At 43.4% G+C, this 22,956-nt stretch overlaps 1 protein-coding gene across 3 annotated transcripts in view; it reads left to right on the top strand.

The window, feature by feature from the left end:
- The window catches only part of ctnnbip1 (catenin, beta interacting protein 1), a 107,446-nt gene extending 86,340 nt beyond the window's left edge, over window positions 1-21,106 (top strand). For all 3 annotated transcript variants that reach the window (XM_080215132.1, XM_080215131.1, XM_080215133.1), the window contains one exon: window positions 12,834-21,106. In XM_080215132.1, coding sequence (XP_080071258.1) covers window positions 12,834-12,892 — 59 coding nt within the window. In that variant the 3' untranslated portion in view covers window positions 12,893-21,106. The remainder of the gene's footprint in view (window positions 1-12,833) is intronic.
- The last annotated feature ends 1,850 nt before the right edge of the window (window positions 21,107-22,956 follow it).

Raw genomic sequence — 22,956 nt, 5'->3', positions numbered from 1 at the left:
TACATTGTGTTCTGTGGCACTACCACCATGATAAATGGCATAGATTTTGATTAATCAACATCAGTAAAAAGATTAGCTGGTCATTATCACATTGCTGTTACGGGGAGTTTGCTGTGCACAAATTGACTGCTGCATTTTGGGGGGGCAGCAGGATGGCTAGCACTGCAGGAGGTCATTACACTAATGTCATGGCCCAACCATATTCATCTACTTCATCAATGACCTTCCCTTCTTCACAAGGTCAGAACTGAGGTTCTTCACTGTTGATTGCATAATTTTCCACACCATTAATGACTTGTCAGATTCAGATGCAGTCCCTGTCCGTACGCAGCAAGATTCAAGCTTGGGTTGACAAGTGGCAAGTAATTTTCATGCCCGGTAATGAACAGCTCCAACAACAGAGAATCTGACCAATGCCTCTTGGCGTTCACTGACATTACCACTGAATCCCCCACTGTCAGCACCCTGGGAGCTCCCATTGACTAGAAACTGAACCACACCAGCCATATAAATACTGTGGCTGTAAGAGCAGGTTACGAATCTGCAGCAAGTAACTTGGCTCCTGACTCCCCAGTACCTCTCCACCATCTCAAGACACAAGCCAGGAGTGTGATGGAATGCTCTCCATTTGCCTGCATTGGTGCAGCTCCAACAACACTTAAACTTAACACCATCCAGAACAAAACAGCCCACTGGACTGACACCCTATCCACTATCTTCAACATTCAGTACATCAATCACTACTGTACAGTGGCAGCAGTGTGTACCACCTACAAGATGCTCTACAGCAACTCAGCAGGGCTCCTTCAAAACTTGAGATCTTCAACATGTAGAAAGACAAGGGCAGCAAATGCATGAGCGCACCACCACCTGGAAGCTCTCCTCCCAGATTCAGAAATATTATCATTGTTCCTTCACTGTCACTGGGTCAAAATTCTGGAACACCCTTCCTAACAGCACCATAGGTGTATCTACACCACATGGACTGCAGCGGTTTAAGAAGGCAACTCATCTCGCAAACAATTAGAGATGGGCACTAAATGCTCGACATCTAGAAAGAATAAATTTTAAAAACTTCCTTGGCTTTCTTGACTTTGCTGTTATTTTTTCTACCTTGAACCATTTATCATCTCTATTTTCATAGTTTCCCACAGCACCTTCTGCATTAAAATTATTTCTAGATTAGGTTAATTCACTCTCAATCCCTAATGAGTAATATCCAAAATACAGTATCGACCATCCCCTTCTGGCTCAAGCTGAGTTACCTCATAAGTCCAATATGATCCACTCATTCTTCATGATCTACTCTGACGATTTTGGAACCTTTCATTTCAAGGCCATCATCTCTTTCTTCGACTTATGGAGAAACAGACAAGTACTGCAGCTGTTTGCCGCCCTAATAGTTTTATTCCTCCACCCCTTATCCTCTGAGTAATGACTTCAAATTTGGATCTCTTACACCCAAAATTCTTGAATCAGCCTTGCTGGGTCCTTCATTATCCTCTCCCTTTTCTGTCCCACAATTTGTTTTTCTTCTCATGGTTCGGAAATTCACACTGGATTCATAGAATCCTACAGTGCAGAAGGAGGCCATTCAGCCCATAGAGTTTGCATCAACCACAATCCCACCCAGGCCCTATTCTCATAACCCCATGCATTTACTGTAGCTAGTACCCCTGACACTAAGGGACAATTTAGCATGGCCAGTCCACCTAACCTACACATCTTTGGGCTGAGAGAGGAAACCGGAGCACCAGGAGGAAACCCATACAGACACAGGGAGAGTGTGCAAACTCCACAGCGACTCAAACCCGGAATTGAACCTGGGCCCCTGGTGCTGTGAGGCAGCAGTGATAACCACTGTGCCTCCATTCCTGCCCTTTTCCACAGAGTCTCTTCCTGGTTGTTATCCATTAAACGGATATCCACTTGAACCTCTTAAATTCCTCCCTTTGGTGTTGCTCCGATGCTGTCTGCAATTGTTTGCTTCCAAATACTTTACAAAAACCTACTGCCGAAACATTGACATTTTTTGCACTAACAGCTGCCAATGAAGCTGATTTACATTTAGATTTTCTTTGGATTGTGGCGTTGCATTTTTGACCTCAAGTCAATTAACCCAAAGATCAGCTACCTCAGTTATAATTGAGACCCACAGTAGATGAGATACCATTTAAATTTACAGGAAAACCAGGTGGAAGAATGTTGAGCAGTTGTTAGTGTGGGGCTATTGTCATATATTGCATGCACCAAAATGCATACACAAATATACACACACTGCAGGGCTCACAGATAGCAATTAAAGCAATAATCATGATTACAGCATTAATGTAAGCCTACTTGGGACACTAATAAACAAACTTCAAACTTTAATATCAACCGTTATCTGTGATAATGTTTTGGACTTTACTGACATGCAGGTAAAAATCAAGCTGTGCAAGGAATAAAGTATGCAAACTCCAGAGACTTTCTCATGTCAGTTGGTCAGGTTTTTAGTCAGAGTCATTGAGATGTACAGCACGGAAACAGGCCTTTCGGCCCAACTCGTCCACGCCAACCAGGCTTCCTAAACTGAACTAATCCCATTTGCCTTTAATTTAGTTTAAATTGCCCCTTAGTGTCAGGAAGACTAGCTAGGGTAAATGCATGGGGTTATGGCAATAGGGCCTGGGTGGGATTGTGGTCAGTGCAGACTCTGTGGGCCGAATGGTCTCCTTCTGCACTGTAGGATTCTATGAATCCAGTGTGAATTTCCGAACTACGAGAAGAAAAACAAATTGTGGGACAGAAAAGGGAGAGGATAATGAAGAACCCAGCAAGGTTGATGTATTTCCAAAATTCAAAATCTTTGGCTGTAAAAGATGATGGTCTTGAAAAGGCCCATGTCCCACCAAAGTTTTCCCATCCATGTGTATGTCCAAATTTCTTTTAAATGTTATCATTGTACCTGCCTCTACCATCTCCTCTTGCTGCTCATTCCATACACGCATGCACGCCCACATCCAGGAGCATTGAAGTCAAGTGTTTTAACCCAACTGAGATTATCTAATTCACCACAGACTGAGAATCATATCTAATTCACCACAGACTGAGAATCAAACCTACGGTAACCAATGGCTCAGTACAATGCCATGATCCACTGAGCATTGAGAGAGCTCAGACTTTGGCCATTTAATTTGCAAACTTATTGGTTACTTGTGGGCCCAGAATGAAAGACAAGAGCCATTGCTAAATAGTATTGTAAATCTAAGAATATTTTCCTGCAGTGGAATCCTTGGTACCTAGCGGAGTTATTGTATTGGAAAGCATGATTGTTGAGTCCAGGAACAACACTCCCAAACCCCCATTTCCTTGACCTGTACTCCATCAACCTAGGGGAGTGCTCAGTGAGCCATTCGAGTGCTACGTGGCACAGGAAGGAAGAATGGGTTAATCCTCAAAATGCAAATTCAACTCGGGGGAAATTGAGTTTGTTGGTGGCTTTGAAACTGTTTTCTGAATGGGGAATTAGCCGTGAACATGACAAGCGAGAAGCGATGCGAGAGCTCCAGCCTCAAAGGATTCCAAGCTTTGTGTGTCAGGTGTGTGCGCTCAAAAAGTGAGGGTATCATCTTCCATGTCACAGACTGGAATTAAGAGTGCAACACTGGTAATCTGGTGTCTCCATAGGAAATTGCTGGCAGCTTGTCAGGATATCACACTGGGTGCAGCGCCTACTCAGGGCTGGATGTATTCTGTTTAGAGTTGAGTAACCAGGTGGAGCAGTCAGCTTAATTAGAGTTTTGTACATTGAACCTGCTCACGAGCCGAAAGAATCAGCTGCGAGGGCTTGTGATGACAAGTCTGGAGTCAGGGCTCCAGGGAAAATCAGTGCCTTGAGTATGTTATTGGATTCTCTTAGTCCATTAAAATATTGCTGCTTCTTTCTGTTTGCCTGTGCCCAAAAAGCACCCTCGGCCGAGGAGATCAAACCCCAGTAATGAGGAAATTAAAGTGTGTTGTCTGAAAGTAGTGGAGCTCGGTTTGATTTGATTGACAGTTCAGAATGTGCGCGCTTACTCCAGGAAAAATTAGTCTCTCATCCTGAAACTGCCTCAAGCCCATGACAGATTGCAAAAAAGTTTTTCATCAATTTAGTTCTTCTATGGCAATGGCTAGAGAAAACATTCGTACACATGAGAGTTGTTTTGTTTTTAAAGTTTTTTTTAAATGAGAGTTTTAATGATGTTACTGACGTATGATTGGAGTGCTTAATGGACAGATTGAGGCAAAGTTGCACTTTCACTCTGTACGTTCGTGATGTGTGAAGTTTTATGCCATTGAGTTACCTTAATGAGCTTGGACGAAGACTGGGGGTCAGTGCTTATTTCCCAAGTTGGGAGTACAACGGAATGCCCTCGGGCATATCGTGTAGAGTTGATGTTGGAGGCTGCTCTGTGTGGAGTTAGCTGATTGCAGCTGAAGTGACAGCAGATCAACCAGAATTGAGCTTCAGTTCCTTTGCGATGTGGAGGAGTTAAAATGAACCTGGCACTGCTCTTCTGGTTGCAAGCTAATAGCTTCTCCCAAAGGTCTGTTTACATGGGCATTGGATGAGAGTAAGTTCTGGCGTGACTTTGAAACGCTCCATACCAAAATCTGCAGTCTAAGCTCACATATGATGAATGCCCCCATGGGTGCTTTTCACCTAGGAACCCAACCCCAGCAGGAGTTGGCACTTTGAGACAAAAGCATGAACAGAACAAAAAATTGAAGTTGGCAGCCAGGAATTTAATTTTAACCATATGCTCTGTTTCATCGCTGTTTATGACATCTTGCAAATTGCTTGATTCTTTGGATAGCCTGAGTTAAAGTTTATAAAACACCAGTTAGACCACAGCTGGAGTAGTGTGTGCAAATCTGATCATCACACTATAGGAAAGTGTGATCACACCAGAGAGGGTTCAGAGGAAATTTACCAGAATGGTGCCTAGACTGGAGAATTTATTTATGAGGAAAGATTGGATAGGCTGGGATTCATTTCTATGTAAGAAGTCTCTCAACACCAGGTTAAAGTAGCTGGTTTGTTGGCAATGTTGCGGTTGGTCTTGAGAGTGCGGATGGCGTTGTGTTCTGCTTGGGTGATGCTCAGGGCTGTCTTCTGAGTGCGGTTGATGAATCTGGTGTTGACACACACCCTCATGGCTTGGGCATACATGTCAAGTCAAGGGCCTTCCAGAGGAGTCCAATTGGACTCCTTCCTCTTTGGTTGCTGCACTGGTGTTGTGAGACTTCTTACGGTGTTTACCTCAGTTCAACGCTGGCATCTCCACACCATTCATTTCTATTGACAGAGTAGGCTGAGGGAGACCCAACCAAATGTATAAAATTGAGGGGTCCAGATAGAATATAAAGAAAGGCCCTATTCCCCTAGGTTGAGGGGTTGATGACCAATGAACATAGATTTTGTGTGGGAGATTAAGATTGTATTCAAGGTAGAATCTTTTCACCCAGAGGCTGGTGAGAGTCTGGAACTCATTGCCTGAAATGAGAAACCTCGTATTCTTTAGCCAGTACTTGAGGGGAGACAGTGGTGTAATAATAATAATGCCACTGCAGTACTAATCCAGAAGCCCAGGTACATTTTCATAGAATCCCTACAGAGCAAAGAGGCCAATCAGTCCATCAAGTTTGCACCAACTCTCTGACAGAGTATCTTACCCAGGCCCTCTCCCCTACCCTACCTTTGTAACCCCACACATTTACCGTGGCTAACGCATCTAACTTTAGGACACTAAAGCAATTTAGCAGGGCCAATTCACCTAACCTGCCCATCTTTGGACTGAGTCAGATGGTTTCCCAGAGGAAACCCACGCAAACATGGGGAGAAGCTCAAAATCCACACAGTCACCCAAGGCTGGAATTGAACCTGGGTCCCTGGCGCTATGAGACAGCAGTGCTAGCCATTGTGCTCTGGGACATGAGTTCAAATCCCAGCATGGCAGCTGGTAGGATTTAAATATAATTAATAAATTTTGAATTAAAAGCCAGCCTCAGTAATGGTGATTGTGTAACTATCACTAATTGTCATCTAAAAAAAACACATGTCCTTCAGGAAAACTAAAATCCTTCTGGGAAGGAAATCTGCCATCATTGTTAGTCTGGCCGACATGTGACTCACAACAATGTGATGGACTTCTAATTGCTCTCGAAAATGGCCCAGCATACTATTTAATTCAAGGGCAATCAGACTGGCCTTGCCAGCAATACTCACATCCCATGAAAGAATTTTTAAAAATGCACTTGCCTAAAACTGTAAGGCTGTAAAGTGGGGTTAGGCTCTTTGTTGGCTGGTGTGGATATGATGGCCAAATGCCCGACTGTGCTCCACATTTCTATGATTTCTATCCATCCTCATCAGTTTTAATTAAGTTGGAAGGTCTAGAGTTTTAGGAATTAAAACTTGAACAGGAAAATCACACTGCTCCAATTAAGCGTGATTCAGTCAGAGTGGGGAGGTCTCATGGTAAGGTGGGGCTGTGTCAGGCTTTAGTTTGAAATATAAGTCGCCTGCACATTATGATGTTGTAAAACTAGAATGGAAATAGTGAAAGGCTTCCTTTTGTAAACTCTTTTTAAAGAGATCTAAATTGAAGTAACCACCTTGTCTACAGCAGCTCGATCTTGTGACCTGGGGGCAACTAGGCAGACGTCAGTGAAAATAGATTGATGGCAACTTTTGAGTGATGCAAGACAGGCATTCTGCATTTCAGAACAGGATTAGACCTTGCAGCTCCTCAAGCCTGCTCTGCCTTTTAATGGCTGGTCTGTATTTAAACTCCACCTGCCCTCATGATTTCTTAACCATAAGATGGGGGAGCAGAAGTAGGCCTTTCAGCCCATCAAGTCTGCGCTGCCATTCAATAAAATCATGACTGATTTGATATCTTCAACGCCACTTTCCCACTTATTGCCATGTCCCTTGATTCCCTTACTGATTAAAAATCTGTCTGTCTCAGCCTTGAACGTACTTAATGACCCAGCCTCTACAGCCCTCTGCAGTAAAGAATTCCATAGATTTACTACTCTCAGAGAGAAGAAATTCCTCCTCATCTCATCTTCAGTGGGTGACCCCCTCACTCTGAGATAATGCTCTCTGGTTCTAGACTCTCTCACAAGGGGAAACAACCTCTCAGCACCTATCCTGTCAAGCCCCCTGAGAATCACGTATGTCTCAATAAGGTCACCTGTCATTCTTCTACATTCCAGTGAGTATAGTTCCAACCTATTCAACCTCTCATAAGAAAAGCTCTCCACATGCAGGATCAACCTAGTGAACCTTCTTTGGTAACCTGTAATATTTTTCCTTGGATAAGGGGACCAGAACTGTTCATAGTATTCCAGGTGTAATCTAATTAGTGCCTTGTGTGGTTTTACCAGGACTTGCCTATTTTTATACTCAATTCCCTTTGAAATAAAGACCAACATTCCATTTGCCTTTCCTGTTGCCTGTTGCATGCTAGCTGTTTGTGATTTATGCACGAGGACCCCCTTAATAACCTTGTTAACAAAAATCTGATCAATCGCAATTGAGGATTTCTATTGACCCAGCCTCAGCAACTCTTGAGGGAAGTGTTCCAGATTTCCGCTCCCCTTTATGTGAAGATATGCTTCCTGATATCCTCTCCCCTGAGAAGAGCGTTTTTTTTTTCTATCTACCCTCTCAATTTATTTCAAACATCTCAGTGAGATCATCCTTTAATCTTCTGTACGCAAAGTAATGCAAACCTAGCTTATAAAACAGGCCCCTCTCATATAATCATTCTATCCTTTTAAAGATTTCTATGTTTGGATTAGGCAGGATAATGCGGCAGATTTTGTTTCTTAAATTTACTTTATTTTTATTGCAATTTCTCATTTTGCCAGCTCATGTTTGGCTGTTCCTATCTCTTACCACCTAGAACATAAAAGTAATTAAAAATAATTATGTACTTGCACACTTCTGTGCATTAGCACACGCAAAATTTACTTCAGACATGGAGTAAAACTACTGAGCTAATTACATTTCACTATCTTCTGTGAGGCCTTTTAAATTGTACCTATCTGCTGGAGCTCCTCATAATGATCTCCTATTTATTGCTGGTTTATCATTTATCATCTCATCTCATTTTAATTGATGCCTCACTGTGTGCCTGCACCCTTTGCTGCACACAGCAAATAGTCATAAAAGAGGATTCTGATAAGCTTCAAGTGCTAGAATGTTAAGATAAAGACCAGAGAGAGCGTCAGAACCTTGTATTGGCTGCATCACAAGTCCAAGGGAAAAATAATCTTAAGAAAACATCAAACTGCATGATTCAGAGCCCAACTCTAGCATTCTGTGGGAAGGTAGGATAAAGTCTTTGGCACTGACTAAGCTCCTTGGGACATTTTAAAAGTTTGTTTATGTGTGTCACAAGTAGGCTTACATTAACACTGCAATGAAGTTAGTGTGAAAATCCCCTAGTCACTACACTCCAGCGCTGTTCAGGTAACACTGAGGGAGAATTTAGCATAGCCAATGCACCTACCCAGCACATCTTTCGAACTGTGGGAGGAAACCGGAGCACCAGGAGGAAAACCACACAGACAAGGGGAGAACGTGCAGACTCCGCACAGACAGTGACCCACACCGGGAGTCGAACCTGCGTCCATGCACTGTGAGGCAGCAGTGCTAACCACTGTGCCAGTGTGTTAAAGGCACTATATATATGCAGGTTGCTGCTGTTGTTGGCTGCTACATCATCAGCCTTCAATTACAGCTGTTGTTGGGAGGCAGTCAGGGGGGACATGGAAGTGAGAGGAAGAATTGGTTCCCAGTGCTGGTTGAGTACAGTCCTCAGTGCTGGTCTATGCGTCTGTGAGAATGTGTGCTGGGGAGACTATTTCACAGACTTCATTTTGACTGCTTCGCTGTTGAGTACGGGTTCAACCATGAAAGCAAAATACTGTGGATGCTGGAAGATCTCAGCAGGTCTGACAGCATCTGTGGGGAGAGAATAGAACCAACGTTTCGAATCTGGGGACCCTTAAGGGAGATTTTCCAGCATTTTCTGTTTTTGTTCTGGGTTTAACCATGTTCACAGGGCCAAACTTACCAACTCCAAAAATTGCTAAGCAGGTGACCTGTGTAGGTCAGAAAGTCTGTTTGTGCTCGTGACAAATTAAACCATTGTGTTTGGTATATCGCTGTATTCTGTTTTTCTGTTGCAGCACATATAGGATTAAAAGGCAGCTTCACCCTTAGGAAATGGCCCAGGTTGGTTTGATGTACAGGAGCATTGTTATGGCTGCAACAGGTGCCCAAGGGAGGGGTCAGCCTATGCAGTTCTGCATTTAGCACCTTTTGTCTGTATTTTTGTTACGTTGGCAGTTCTTTTTGATGTTGAGGTATATTATTAAACCTTATTTTCCTTTGAAAAGTGTGTCTGCATTTGCCTACATGTCCGAAGTAATGAGCGTGTGAGGGAGGAGAAAGAGAGTAGTTAGTATTCAGGGAAAGATATGCAGTTTCTGTTGCAGTTTATCAAAGTGGACACATCTGTTCATTATTTTTATCTTGAGGAGGAATAATTACATCTATAGCTGCTGAAGATGCACAGTGTGTTATTACTTTTATTCTCTTATCCATTGTATATTAGCATTTTCTGACCTCAACTGCAGATAGATGAGGTGTTCATTTTCTTTCACTTTGAAGCATCAACATAATCTGAGGGCCCATAATGTTCCAGTATTTAGGTACAGTTGTTAAAAGTCCAAACTCATCTCCAGCCTTGGCATTTGGTTATAAAAGTGGCTGCTGTCAGTCTGCCCATACTTCCATCCTCATCGGTGATACATTTGCTGGAGCAACATGGTGGCACAGTGGTTAGCGCTGCTGCCTCACACGCCAGGGACCCAGGTTCAATTCCCAGCTTTGCTCACTGTCTGCATGCTGTCTCCATGTCTGTGTGGGTTTCCTCCGGGCACTCTGATTTGCTCCCATTGCCTGAAAGACGTGCGAGTTAAGTGCGTTGGCCATGCTAAATTCTCCCTCAGTATACCTGAACAGGTGCCAGGGTGTGGGAGATTATCACAGTAATTTCATTGCAGTGTTAATGTAAGCCTATTTGTGACTAATAAATAAACTTTAAGGAGCCTAGCTACTTTTCATATTATTGTCCTTTGTGAACCTATAAAGAAAAGAAAACTTGCATCTCTGTGGTACCTTTCACAAAATGTCCCAAGCTATTTACAGTTAATTAAGTACTTTTTGAAATGTAGTCACGGTCATAAAAAGTGCAGCAGCCAATTTGTACGCAGCAAACTCCTACAAACAGCAGAGTGATGATGACCATGTAATCTATTTTGGTAATATTTATTGAGGGATGAATATTTGTCTGGACATTGGAAACAACAACCCTGATCATATTTGAGATGATGGCATGGGATCTTTTATGTCCATCTGAGAAAGCAGATGAAGGCCTCAGTTGAGAGACAGCACTCCAAACATTACTCCCTCAGTACTGCTCTGGAATACCAGTCTCCTTTTTTCCATTCCAGCCTACGGAATAGAACCCAGAAACTCCTTACCCAAAGGCAAAAGTTCTTCCAGCTAAACCACAGTTGCCATCTTCCATTTCCCAACCTTGGGTCACATCCACAGGTAAAAGTCGCAATGACTTGGCGCTGATTCAAAATGCAGCATTCAGATACAGCAGAATTTAGAATTCTGCAGTATGGAAGGAGGCCATTTGGCCCATCAGGTCTGCACTGATCACAATCCCACCCACGTCCTATTCCCGTAACCCTCATATTTATCCTGCTAATGCCCCTGACACTGGAGTTAATTTAGCATGGCCAATCAACCTAACCCGCACATCTATGACGTATGGGAGGAAACTGGAACACCTGGAGGAAACCCACACAGACACGGGGAGAATGTGCAAATTCCACACAGTCAGTGACCTGGAATTTCACGGGATGCACATTGTTGGGAACGCCAGTCAGTGACCTGAGGTTGAGATTTAGGCCACACTTCAGACAATGACTGAGCCATGCAGGGACCAGCCCTGCCAGGACAAGCATAGCAAAATATTTTAATCCAAACAAAGAGCTCTTTATATATAAAACCCCGAAGAAATTGAGGCCATGGGATGGAGGCCATTACTTTGGCAATAATTAATCTAATTACAGTCCAGGGCTTTGGCCCAAGCTGTCACGCCTCCTGATTCCCATTTATTGTTTGGTCATTGGCTTAATGGCAATGGCTGCCTCTTCGTTCATTGCGTATAGAACTGTGACCAATCGTGAAGTTGTGGATGATTCCAGAGCTTAGTGAATGTGGAATCTCTCCAATCAGCGACTCAAACATTTGACCTGTTGCGGCAGCAAGCTCGTGCTCAGCGTAGAAATAGAAGAGAAACACCTCTCACTCCACCATCTTATCTCTTGTTTATAATAGGTCCAAATTGACCAGAAATTCTGATCTGTTCCCACTTAAAACAGGTGACTGCTCTGACTCATTTGACTGGAATGAATCTTATCTTCACTTTCTCCCCTGCTTGTTCTGTGTCTCAATCCAGCACAGCTTGGTTACACTTCAAAGTGCCAGTTTTTTTCTTTGAAAGTCATGTGCTGCTTTTTTATGCTTTAACAAGCCGGCTGTCTCCTCGAGTATAGACGCCAGGGATTTGCAAGTAGCTGCGATTGCCAGCTGAGCTGGAGGTGGGCCTGTGTCAACCTCGTCCCATCCACTCGTATGAAGTACCTGAACAGTGAGGCTGTAGGGGGACGAGCCAAATTAAACACAGCTCAATCCAAGCAGCTTTGTCACAACCATGTTGTAGGCCCCAAACTACGCACCAGCACAGCTGAAGGAACTGAGCTGGAGCCATCCACCAATATGAGTTTTTAGCTCATTCACGGGGTGTGCATATTGCATGGAAAGCCAGCAATTTTTGCCCATCTCTAAATGTCTTTGAGAAAGTGGTGATGAGTTTCCTGCTTGATTTGTTGCAGAGACATACTGGAGAGACTGTGTTTGGAATTCTAAATTGGTAAAATGGGGCAGGAGTATGGCAACTTCTTGCAAGCTGTGCCCAGCATACCTTCTAATTCTATCTTTCACTCTCGCTGTATGCCTCCAAAACTTCATTCTAGCTCTCTTAAACTCTCTAACGGTGCTCCAATTTCCCTGCTGCCACCAGACTTTTGAATGGACCTACCTCGCACTAAGTTGATCTTTCTCTATACCTGATTATGACTTTAACACTACATTCTGCACTCTCTAGTTTCCTTCTCTATGAACGGTATGCTTTGCATAGCACGCAAGCAACAATACTTTCACTGTATACTAGTACATGTGACAAATCAGTGAGTTTACTCTTTGATCGGTTGGAAGGTGTATTAAAAGTAGATTGATTTTGAGCTGAGTGGAACTGAGCTTTATGTAAGGGAGAGACCCTGTACTGGTTTGTCTTGAGCCTTGGTCATTGTTGTGATTTCAATTAACAGCTATTGTGAAATACAGAAAACTTGTAGCTTGATTTTAATTCTGGGACATTTTGCCACACTCTTCTGTTGCATAAAAATGTAGCCTTTGCAGTGACCTGTTCTTACACAAATCCCATTCCGTGTCTGGCTCTCAGATTAAAGTGCCGTCGATTCAAACTTGTGGTTGTCAGCAGTGTAGACCGAGTGCTTTCGTTGTCAATCCGCTCGCTTGCTGTTCTGTTAACAGCTGAAGTTAGAGCCTGCAGTCATCTGAACAGTTTCAGCTGGATATCTCTGCCATCACTTGCTAACACAGTGTCGTCTTTTTTTTAACCCCACAGGTGCAGAGGACGTTGTGATGGCTTTCTCCAGACAAGAAACAGAGGACAGGCGGCAGTGAAGAGGGACAGTTACTGATGGTTTGGGGACAGGCAGCAAGTTTATGGACGTTGCATGTGAAGATCCCAGGGTGTTCCTGAGTTGCTTGTCTTCTCATGTGCTGCAGCATCACAGCTGTGTGTCTGTGATGACCAGTGTTGTTCATCAGGACGGTCTACCCACCAGAGGAAAAAAAAGACTTTTCTTTTGTTTGGCAGAAAGGATCCACTGTCCCTCTGTGTTTTATTTCCATCTGTTTGCTTTGTTTTATTTTTTTTAAATACATATAGACTGCCCCTGGCCTGCAGCACCAATGCAGCTTGGGTGGCTTACGGTTAAAACTGGCCTGTGCCCCTCATGCTCTGCACTGAAGCATCACTTATCAACTCCCACTATAGAAACTCATGCAGTATTTTCCAGTTCGTGCCAGTGGACTCTGTGGAGAGCTGATTAACATTGCACGTCCTTTACAGCAGATTAATAAACCATAACAGACTGGAAGCAGCGCCATGCGCAGCACACAGACAATTTGAAATGTTAAATTAATTTAAGTTGTAGGTCCTGCCGGAGCCAGTTTAGTTACCTTGTTTTCATTGTATCAGCAGTTAAGCTGCTTGCAGGAAAATCTTTTAAGCAAGATCTTAGCCAATGACCAAAATGTATTTAAAAGGCTTGTGTGCATTTTTTTTATATCAGTGCCAGTGATCCCTCCCCTTTCTATTTCTGAAGGAAAATGGATCTCGCAGGCTAACCATTTACTAAGAGAAAACACTCGCTGCGAAAAGCCAGTGGACAAAAGGCAGCGCAGTTTACAAACCCGAATTAAGTAACTGGGGCAAGTGGGAAAGCAGATCATCAGGGAGTGATGTGGTTTTAATGATCGGAACAGCTAAGTTACTGGTGTGGATGCAGTTGCTGAGTAACCCATCCCTAATGTGGTTTCATCAGCCGTGGGAGGACATAGGCATCCATTTCATTTGCTACGTTTGCAAAGCCTGAATGTTAGCTACTCGATACCCACCCAGTGAAAGGCTGGGTGCGATTTTTTTTAATTATTCATATTTTACATTGTATGTACCACCAAAAAAAAACTGTCCGAAATGTCCACTGTTTTGACTGTCCTAGTTGTAGAACTCCATGTTCTGAACTCTCGCTAAATGGAGTGAATATTGCATGTTTGTGTGTGTTTTGGTTATGACAGCTGGTTTGAAAGCAGGGGTGCCTGGTATAACATCTACACTGTTGTGACAGATATTTTATGAAGCTGTGTGCTTCTAAAACGGTTAAACCAAGGCAGATTCTGTACTCTGCGTACTACTGTCCTTGACTTGAGTTGCAGTTAAGGAAATGTATTGATTTTTTTTTCCCTCTTTGACAAATAAAACAAAGAACCTAGTAATCAGAGCAGTCTGATTCAGGAACACTGTTCTCTGGCTGCGAAGCTGCCCAAGCTTGTTTTTCAAATTGGAGTAACATCCTTCTCCCCAAAGTAATACAAAATAGGAATTCTGCTCCTCAACAAACTAGCTATTTACATTGATAGAAAGCAAATCACTCCAGTAAAATATATCGTTTCTAAGCTGTGAGAAGGTATGAATTGCCTTGGGTTTGCCTTGTATCCTAATGCAGATCTGACAGATTTATTCAGAGGGAGGTATACCCAGTACTTGTAACATGGCTGACTATGTTCTGTGCATCTACAGATCAGCACAGTAGACAATGTATCTTTTGCCCACCTCAGCCCCCACCTGCTCCCTCCTTTTTGCCTAATTTCAATCAGGGATGCAATTAAGTTGACACCTAAATCAAATTGTACTGTTTACCGATTGCTCTTTTTTGACAGTTAAGTGAGTTGGGAGGTCCTTTGACCAAAAGAGTGTGTGCTGGAAAATCTCAGCAGGTCTGGCAGCATCTGTTGAGGTGAGAAAAGAGCTGATGTTTTGAGTCCAGATAACCCGTTGTTCAAAGCGTTTTCTTTTTCTCCTTCGTGACTGAAGTGTTTGTATTTGGTTTGGCCCTTTTTGCAATCGCTCCTTTGTTCAGTCTGTCGGAAAAACAAATCTGCAAAGCAGTGCCATTATATACAAAATAATATCAGCAGAGGCATTTCGGCTGTAGCATAGATGTTAGATTGGGTGTTTCCTTTGATGCCTGGTACAATGAGTCCTTGATTGCTGTTGTCCCGCTGTGAGATGGAACAGAATAGTTCCACTTTATAGAATCGTACAACGCCTACAGTGCAGAAGAAGCCCATTTGGCCCATCGAGCCTGCACCGACAACAACCTCACCCATGCCCAATCCCCGTAACCCCATGTATTTACCCTGCTAATCCCCCTGACACACAGGCAATCTAGCATGGCCAATCCATCTAATCCACACATCTTTGGGCTGTGGGAGGAAACCCACATAGACACGGTGAGAATGTGCAAACTACACACAGACGGTAACCCAAACTGGGAATTGAACCTGAGTCCCTAATGCTGTGAGGCAGCAGTGCTAACCACTCACTCAACAAGGCTGTATCAGAGGACAGGTCTTTTCAAGCTGCTCTCACCTTCCAGAGGCTTCCAACATTGCTAGAAGCTCAGGACTTGACCACTCCCACTGGTCGTGGAGTCTGAAACATGGGGAACCGTATCAGGGCAAGATGGGGCAGGGGAAAGGGGGCAATTATTTAGGACTAAGATAAGAAGCAATTGCGTCACCCAAAGGATTGTGAATCTTTGGAATTTCCTACCCCAGAGGGTTATAGGTGCTCCATTATTGAACGTATTTCAGGTTGGTCTGCACAGATTTTTGTCCCCTTGGATTTGGGGGATATGGGGAGTGGGCAGAAAAGTAGAGTTGAAGCCCAAGATCAGCTGTGATCATATTGAATGTTGGAGCAGACGCAGCCAGCCATGTGGTCAACTCCTGCTCCTATTTCCTGTGTCCTTGTATTCCCTCCATCAGCTTGGGGACTGTATAAAAGTTACCCGATATCGTAGACGTGGATTCATATGCATCGTGAATCAACAACTTGTTTTCCAAATGGAGAAAAATCCAAGCTTTTCTCCAAGGCCCATCAAATAGCAAGTTCAAAGCAATGTTAGCTCAGTGTTATATCATTATTATGTATGGGAAGTGGGACTGATGTACATTTAACTTTGCATTCAGTGTAGAAATTGTGTAGATATTAGAGGTATGTGGAAAGTAACTGGCTAGCATGGAGTTGTGATCTTATGCTGAAACTGCTATCCATGGGTTCACACAGAACAATACTTCCGGCTGTGAAAGTAAGCACTTAACAGTCTTCATTGTATCTCTGTAAATGTTCAGTCAGACAGCAGCGACTTTCTGTGGATTAGCGCCTCTTCAAGTTAGTTCATCAAGTGCCTGCAACCTCGTGCCCTACAGTAATTCCCCAACTAACCATTCTTCCTGACTATAAGTTGCAGTAGCCTCTGGCAGCTTAGTCTACAGAATCATAGAATCGTACAGTGCAGAAGGAGGTCATTCGGCTCATTAATTCTGCACCAACCACGATCTCACTCGAGCCCTATCCCATAACCTAATGCATTTACCCTAGCTAGTTCCCCCGACACTAAGGGGCAATTTAGCATGGCCAGTCCACCAAACCCGCACACCTTTGGACTGTGGGAGGGAACCGGAGCAACTAGAGGAAACCCGTGCAAACACGGGGAGACTGCACAGATTCTGCACAGTGAGCCAAGCCGGGAATCGAACCCAGGTCCTTGGCCCTGTGAGGCAGCGGTGCTAGCCACCATGCCACCCTAATTAATTCCTCCCCCAACAACTGGATCTTATGCTACTGGGTTCTGAATCCTGCCAGCAGGATTCAAAAGACCACTCTGTGTGGGAATTAGTGATTTCCCCCCCCACAGGGCAACCAATTAATGGGTAAAGGACAAGTCCTTGTCTAACGAAGGACAATGCCAAACAATGGGAGGTGTTCCTGATTGGCAAGAGGCTATAAGGCAAGTAAGTAAGGGAGAGGGTGCTTCCAAATGAAGCCATTCTTGCTCTCACTTCCTAAAATAAAACATGGCTTTTGCTGCCAGACCACTGCTGTGGGGACGGAGGACACTGCATTAGGGAGACCCCTATTGCCCCTGCATCCAGGCAGGCTCTAGACCTGCCTGGAGCCTTGTTCCCCTGGTCTCTGTTATTGGAAGGCTGGCTCCAGGCTGTTAAACTGACCCCTGGCACCTTTGGAACCTGGAAGCCAGCTGGACAATTCCAGTCTGCCTCCTTTACTTGGCCTTGAGCAGTTGTCAGTTACCTTGATATGCCACCTACTGCATGCATGGGGGTAGCCATGCTGCATTTCCCCCATCTCATCTCTGCGCAAATGGCCTGGGAGCAGAATGGAGCTGGGAGCAACTGGTAGCACCATTTGTAACGCCCATGTGCTTCCACTCTGGAGGTGGCTCAGTATCTCCACAAGCTTGCTTTCCAGAAGTGGTGGGTGCTCGCAATCAGGATCATTTGATTTTATGCAAAATTAGCAATAAGCTAATGGCTGCTTGGTTGTTCAGAACTTGCACATTGCTGAAAAATGCAGTGTTTTGATTTTCATCTTACGCTCATCAGGACAAATGCATGAATGCCAAATTTTAAATGCCTTGGCCAATCAGCATGGACTTGAGCACCCTTTCCTCCTGTGGTATAAATCCTTGTGATGATCTGAATTTTGACATTTTTGTATTTATCCAGATAAGTGTGAGGCCAGAAGATTCAGCAACTTACCACTCTGCTCAGCAATAATAAGCTGGTGCATGACAAATTTGATGTAACAAAACTAGGCATATATCTAAGTACATGGTTGCAGGGTCATTTTAAGATGTTAACAGATGAGAACTAATGCCCTCTAATTTACTAGCTGTCCTATCATTTCTCTCTCAATGTTTTAGTGTAATACTATTTTCAATATCCCGAATCCCCAACAGTGATATCCAGCTCTGTCAATGCTCTTGAGGTTGAATGGCTCTGTGTCTACGTTTCAGGTACAAAATGGGCAATGATCCAGTATCTCAGAAGGATGTCTTGGGCATGTGGCTATAGCACTTGTTAAGCCCTCTGCTTGGAATCATAGAATCCCATCAAGCCTGCATCGATAACCATTCCACGCAGCCCATTCTCCGTAACCCCATGTAGTTAGCCTGCTAGTCCCCTAACTGGCAGGCTAACTGCTGAGGGGCAATTGAGCGTAGCCAATCCACCTAACCCGCACATCTTTGGACTGTGGGAGGAAACCCACGCAGACATAGGGAGAACATGTAAACTCCGCACAGGCAGTGACCTGAGGTTGGAATTGAGCCTGAGTCCCTGGCGTTGAAGGACAGCAGCACTAACCACTGTTGTCACCCAGTATACTTGCATATGTTTGAGGCCCCGTTTGCAAAGCTGGGCCTGTAGCCTTCAGATAAACATCTAAATGTGGTTCAACCAATGATCCTTAATTCATGAATAAAGTGTGCTTTAATGTAACAAATATGAGCTGTATTAGTGGCCACCTTGTGCTTACTCAATGTGATTCCATAAACCCACCTTCTCAAAGGTATCCAAATGGCAGTGGCAGAGACACATCCTCTATTGAGCTCCATTTCCTAACAGTGTCAACTGTGGCATTCACATGGTCATGAAACTTACTGTCTGCCTCCTGCCTGTATTAAAATTGTTAAATTCTGCTCTTGGGCAGTATGCTTGGTTGTATACAACTTGAACTTTTTTTTTCTGCTCAGCCTAGTTATAGTATTAAATTGGGCACTGCACCAGTTAATTTCGAGGGTTGGAGTTGGTAGGTGGCTGGTATTTACTCTGACACGGTGGCTATTTATATTGTGGTTACTGATTGCCTGCTAGCTCATGAATCTCCTCGTGGTGCCGATGGAGAGATTCGAACAGCCAGTCCTGCTGCCATAGGGAAGTGTGCCACACACTTCAGCAAACTGATGACCTTGTGGCATTTGTTGTGTCTGCACACCATTGTTATTGTGCTGTATAACTTGCCGTCCCAATATCCCCGCGTGTGCTGTCAGTCTCTTATGTGAATCCTTGTCAGGGTCTTTAAATTGCTGGAAGACAGGATAACAGGAAAAAAACCAGACGCTTCATTTGAACTAGAGAACACAAGTACAAAGCATCAAAGAAGATTCAACGTTTTCCTTGAGAGTTGTGGTTGCATATGGAATCGATTATTTTTTAATTGCTATGTCAGTTTGTTTTGTGACAAATATAATTGGTTATTAACAGGATTGCAAGTTAAAAATAGAGGTTGTAGGCGCATGGTGTTCCACACATCAAGGACTGGGGAGCACCATGCCTCCTGTGGAAGTATCCGCTAGAAAGAATCAAGCAAGAATAAGGCGGAAGTGAGGATTGATAGGTGTACTGGACTTTTATTTATTTACCTTTAAAGAGGGCGATAGGAAGAGATTTTGTCAAATGATCCCACAGAAGGTGAAATTAAGTGTTATTCAAAGTAACAATGGGGCAAATTCTTCACACTCTGTGAGAATTACGTTCATGAAACCCTTTCTTAGCTGTGTAAAATAATTTAGATCTGACCTTTGGAATTAATCAAACTGATTTCAATTATTTTTAACAAAAGGAAAGAGCGAGATGATCTTGGGTTTCGCTTTCCAATTGTGTTTCCCTCACTTTGTACTTGCTTACAAGAAATTATACCTCACTGTGTGACCCCTTTTCTCTCCTGTCTGGTTGGATTTGCACAGTAAGAAGTCTCACAACACCAGGTTTTGATTTGAACCAAGGATGGAGTTACTGGCCTCATACCCTCACCTGCTCCACGCTGCAGTTGAGTTAAATATTAATTGTAGCTGTGTTTGTACTCTGAGGCAATTGCCTATAAATTGCACTCTTCAATAACCATTGGAACAGGCCACAGTCATCCATGCCCAAGGACCTCTGCACTGCAATGGCTGGGAACCAGAGCTGCTAGACTCCAGTGTTACTGTAAGGAAATGAGACTGGTGTATTCCAGACATAATGAGACTCGTATTTGACTCTTACTGTTTCTGTTCAATTGTTGCATCTTCTGATAATGTACCTCCAAAGGAAAACTAAAATGTTTTTGTTGAAGTACATTGTAATTTTGTGTATTTGGGGGGGTGGGGAAGAGCTGTGTGGGAGATGAAGAGTAGAGGGTTAATTTAAAAAAAAATCACTGTTGTCCTATGACCTGTTGACCCTTATTTGTCATTTTTATAATAAAAATAAAGTTAAGATTTGTCAAATATGAATCTCCCAGATCTATCAGTATTCCAGTTTAAACACCTTCACTTGTATGTCTACAACTGGCGCTGTCACTGTTTTTTTTCTTATTTCTATCTTCACAACATCACCCAACTTCACCCCTGCCTCATCTCACCTGCCAGGAAAAAACACTTATCTATGCTTTCGTTGCCTCAAGACTTGATTATTCCGTGTGAATCTCCCACATTCTACCCTGTATAAACTTGAACCCATCTGAAATTCAGCCTATGTCCTAACTCCCACAAAGTTCTTTTCACCCATCACTGCTTTGTTCATTGGCTGTCAGTTAAGCGATGCTTCAATTTTAAAATTCTCTCCCTTGTTTTCAAGTCCCTTCATGGTCTTAACCCCTCCCTAGCTATATAATCACCTCCGACCCTACTGAAATAGAATCATTTGGCTCATCAGGTCTGCACCGATCACAATCCCACCCAGGCCCTATCCCTGTAACCCCAGCACTTATCCTAGCTAGTACCCCTGACAATAAGGGGCAATTTAGCATGGCCAATCCACCTACCCTCATATCTTTGGACTGAAAAACTACACTAGCCTAACTATGTACTCCACGAACATACTTGATTTTAATCACTCTACCCTTGCCTTCAGATCCAATGCCCTAAACTCTGGAATTCCCTCCCTAAATCTCTCCGCCTCTCTTTCTTCCTTTAAGATGCTGCCTTACAACCACCATTTTATCCAAGCTTTTGGTCACCCACCCTAATATCTCTGTCTTTCAATGTCAAATTTTGTTTTAGAAGCGTAGAATCCCTACATTGCAGTAGGAGGCCATTCAGCCCATCAAGCCTGCACCAACATCAATCCTACCTAGGCCTTAACCCCAAGTATTTACCCTAGCTAGACAACCTAACACTAAGGGGCAGTTTTACATGGGCAATCAACTGATCCCGCACATCTTTGTAGTGTGGGAGGAAACTGGACCAGCTGGAGGAAACCCACACAGACACGGGAGGAACATGCAACCTCCACACAGGGAGTGACCTAAGGCTGGAATCAAACCTGGATCCCTGGCACTGTGAAGCCGCAGTGCAAACTACTGTGCCACCCTTATAATGCTCCTGTGAAATGCCTTTGGGTGTTTTATCACATTAAAAATGCCATATAAATGCAAGTTGTTATATTGAGATTGACTGGAATGTCTTAAGAAAGAAGGCTTGTGGTATCTTTTTCTCTTGAATGATTTTGATTATGGGGTGGCACAGTGGTTAGCATTGCTGCCTCACAGCGCCAGGGACCTGGGTCTAATTCCTGGCTTGGGTCACTGTCTGGAGTCTGCACGTTCTCCCAAGTCTGCGTGGCTTTCCTCCAGTTCTCCAGTTTCCTTCCACAATCCAAAGATGTGCTGGTTAGGTGCATTGGCTAAATTCTCCCTTAGTGTTACCTGAACAGGCACCGGAGTGTGGTAACTTGGGGATTTTTGCTGTGTCAATGTAAACTTACTTGTGACTAACAAATGAACTTTAAACTTTTGATTCTTTTAAAATTTCACATCATTGAACCAAGACCTATGAAGCAAGAATGAAACTTAAATGGACTTCCTGCTTCAATCACTTTCACATCAAACTTTGAAACAAACGATCCATAGAATGCAAATCTTACATTTACACTTTAGAAATTTCAATATTCACATTTGTGTTAGAGAAATGGAAACGAATCATATAAACGTGTTTCATTGCACTGTCCTCCTGCAGCTAACGCTAGGTGTGAAATTACTTATTACGTTTACTTGGTTTCCATTATAACAATGGACATAGGAAGTTATCATTTAAAATGGAAATACAAAGTGTGATTTTAAAATGAGGACTGAATTATATCCATTACCCTGATCCAATTATCCTTTGAATCAAGAACAGATGCACTTGCCCTTGACCCCCCCCATTTCCAATGCCTCAGGAGTTAAACAGTGTGATTTAAACTCTCCAGTGAAATCTGGTGCCCAATATTCGGCAGGTAACCCAGCTGGCCAAAGTACTGAAATACAATTGTGGTAATTGCAAATTCTGGGAGGACCAGACTAATTTTGGAGCAGTATTGATGAAGCGTGCTATGAAAGACCTGACAATCATTGGCACAGATCTTGGATTTAGTGGTCTACAGTGGTTAAAACAACAATCTCTCCCTCAATGTCAACAAAACAAAGGAGATTGTCATCGACTTCAGGAAGCATAGTGGAGAACATGCCCCTGTCTACATCAATGGTGACAAAGTAGAAATAGTCAAAAAACTTCATGTTTTAGGCATCCAGATCATGAACAACCTGTCCTGCTTTTCCCCCCACCTCTCTCAATGCCAACAATATAGTTAAGAAAGTCCACAAATGCCTCTAGTTTCTCAGAAGCTAAGTAAGTTTGACATGTCTGCTACGACTCTTACCAAATTTTACAGATACACCATAGAGAGCATTCTTTCTGGTTGTATCACAGCTTGATATGGCTCCTGCTCTGCCCAAGACCACAAAGAACTACAAAAAGGTCATGAATGTAGCCCAGTCCATCATGCAAACCTGCATCTATTCACTCTGTCCACGCTTCCCACTGCCTTGGCAAAGCATAATTAAGAACACCACGCACCCCACTCTCTTCTACCTTCTTCCGGCAGGGGAAAAGTACAAAAGTCTGAGATAACGTACCAACCAACTCAAGAAATCTTATTCCCAGCTGCCATCAGACATTTGAATGGACCTACCTTGCATTAAGTTGATCTTTCTCTACACCCTAGCTATGACTGTAACACTACATTCTGCAATCTCTCCTTCTCAATGAAAGGTATCTTTGTGTAGCGCACAAGAA

Source organism: Carcharhinus amblyrhynchos, chromosome 30, assembly GCF_965287045.1.
Source record: "Carcharhinus amblyrhynchos chromosome 30, sCarAmb.v2.hapA, whole genome shotgun sequence".
NCBI lineage: Eukaryota > Metazoa > Chordata > Chondrichthyes > Carcharhiniformes > Carcharhinidae > Carcharhinus > Carcharhinus amblyrhynchos.
Note: the sequence above shows the minus strand (reverse complement) of the source record. Positions and strands in the feature narration are given on the sequence as shown.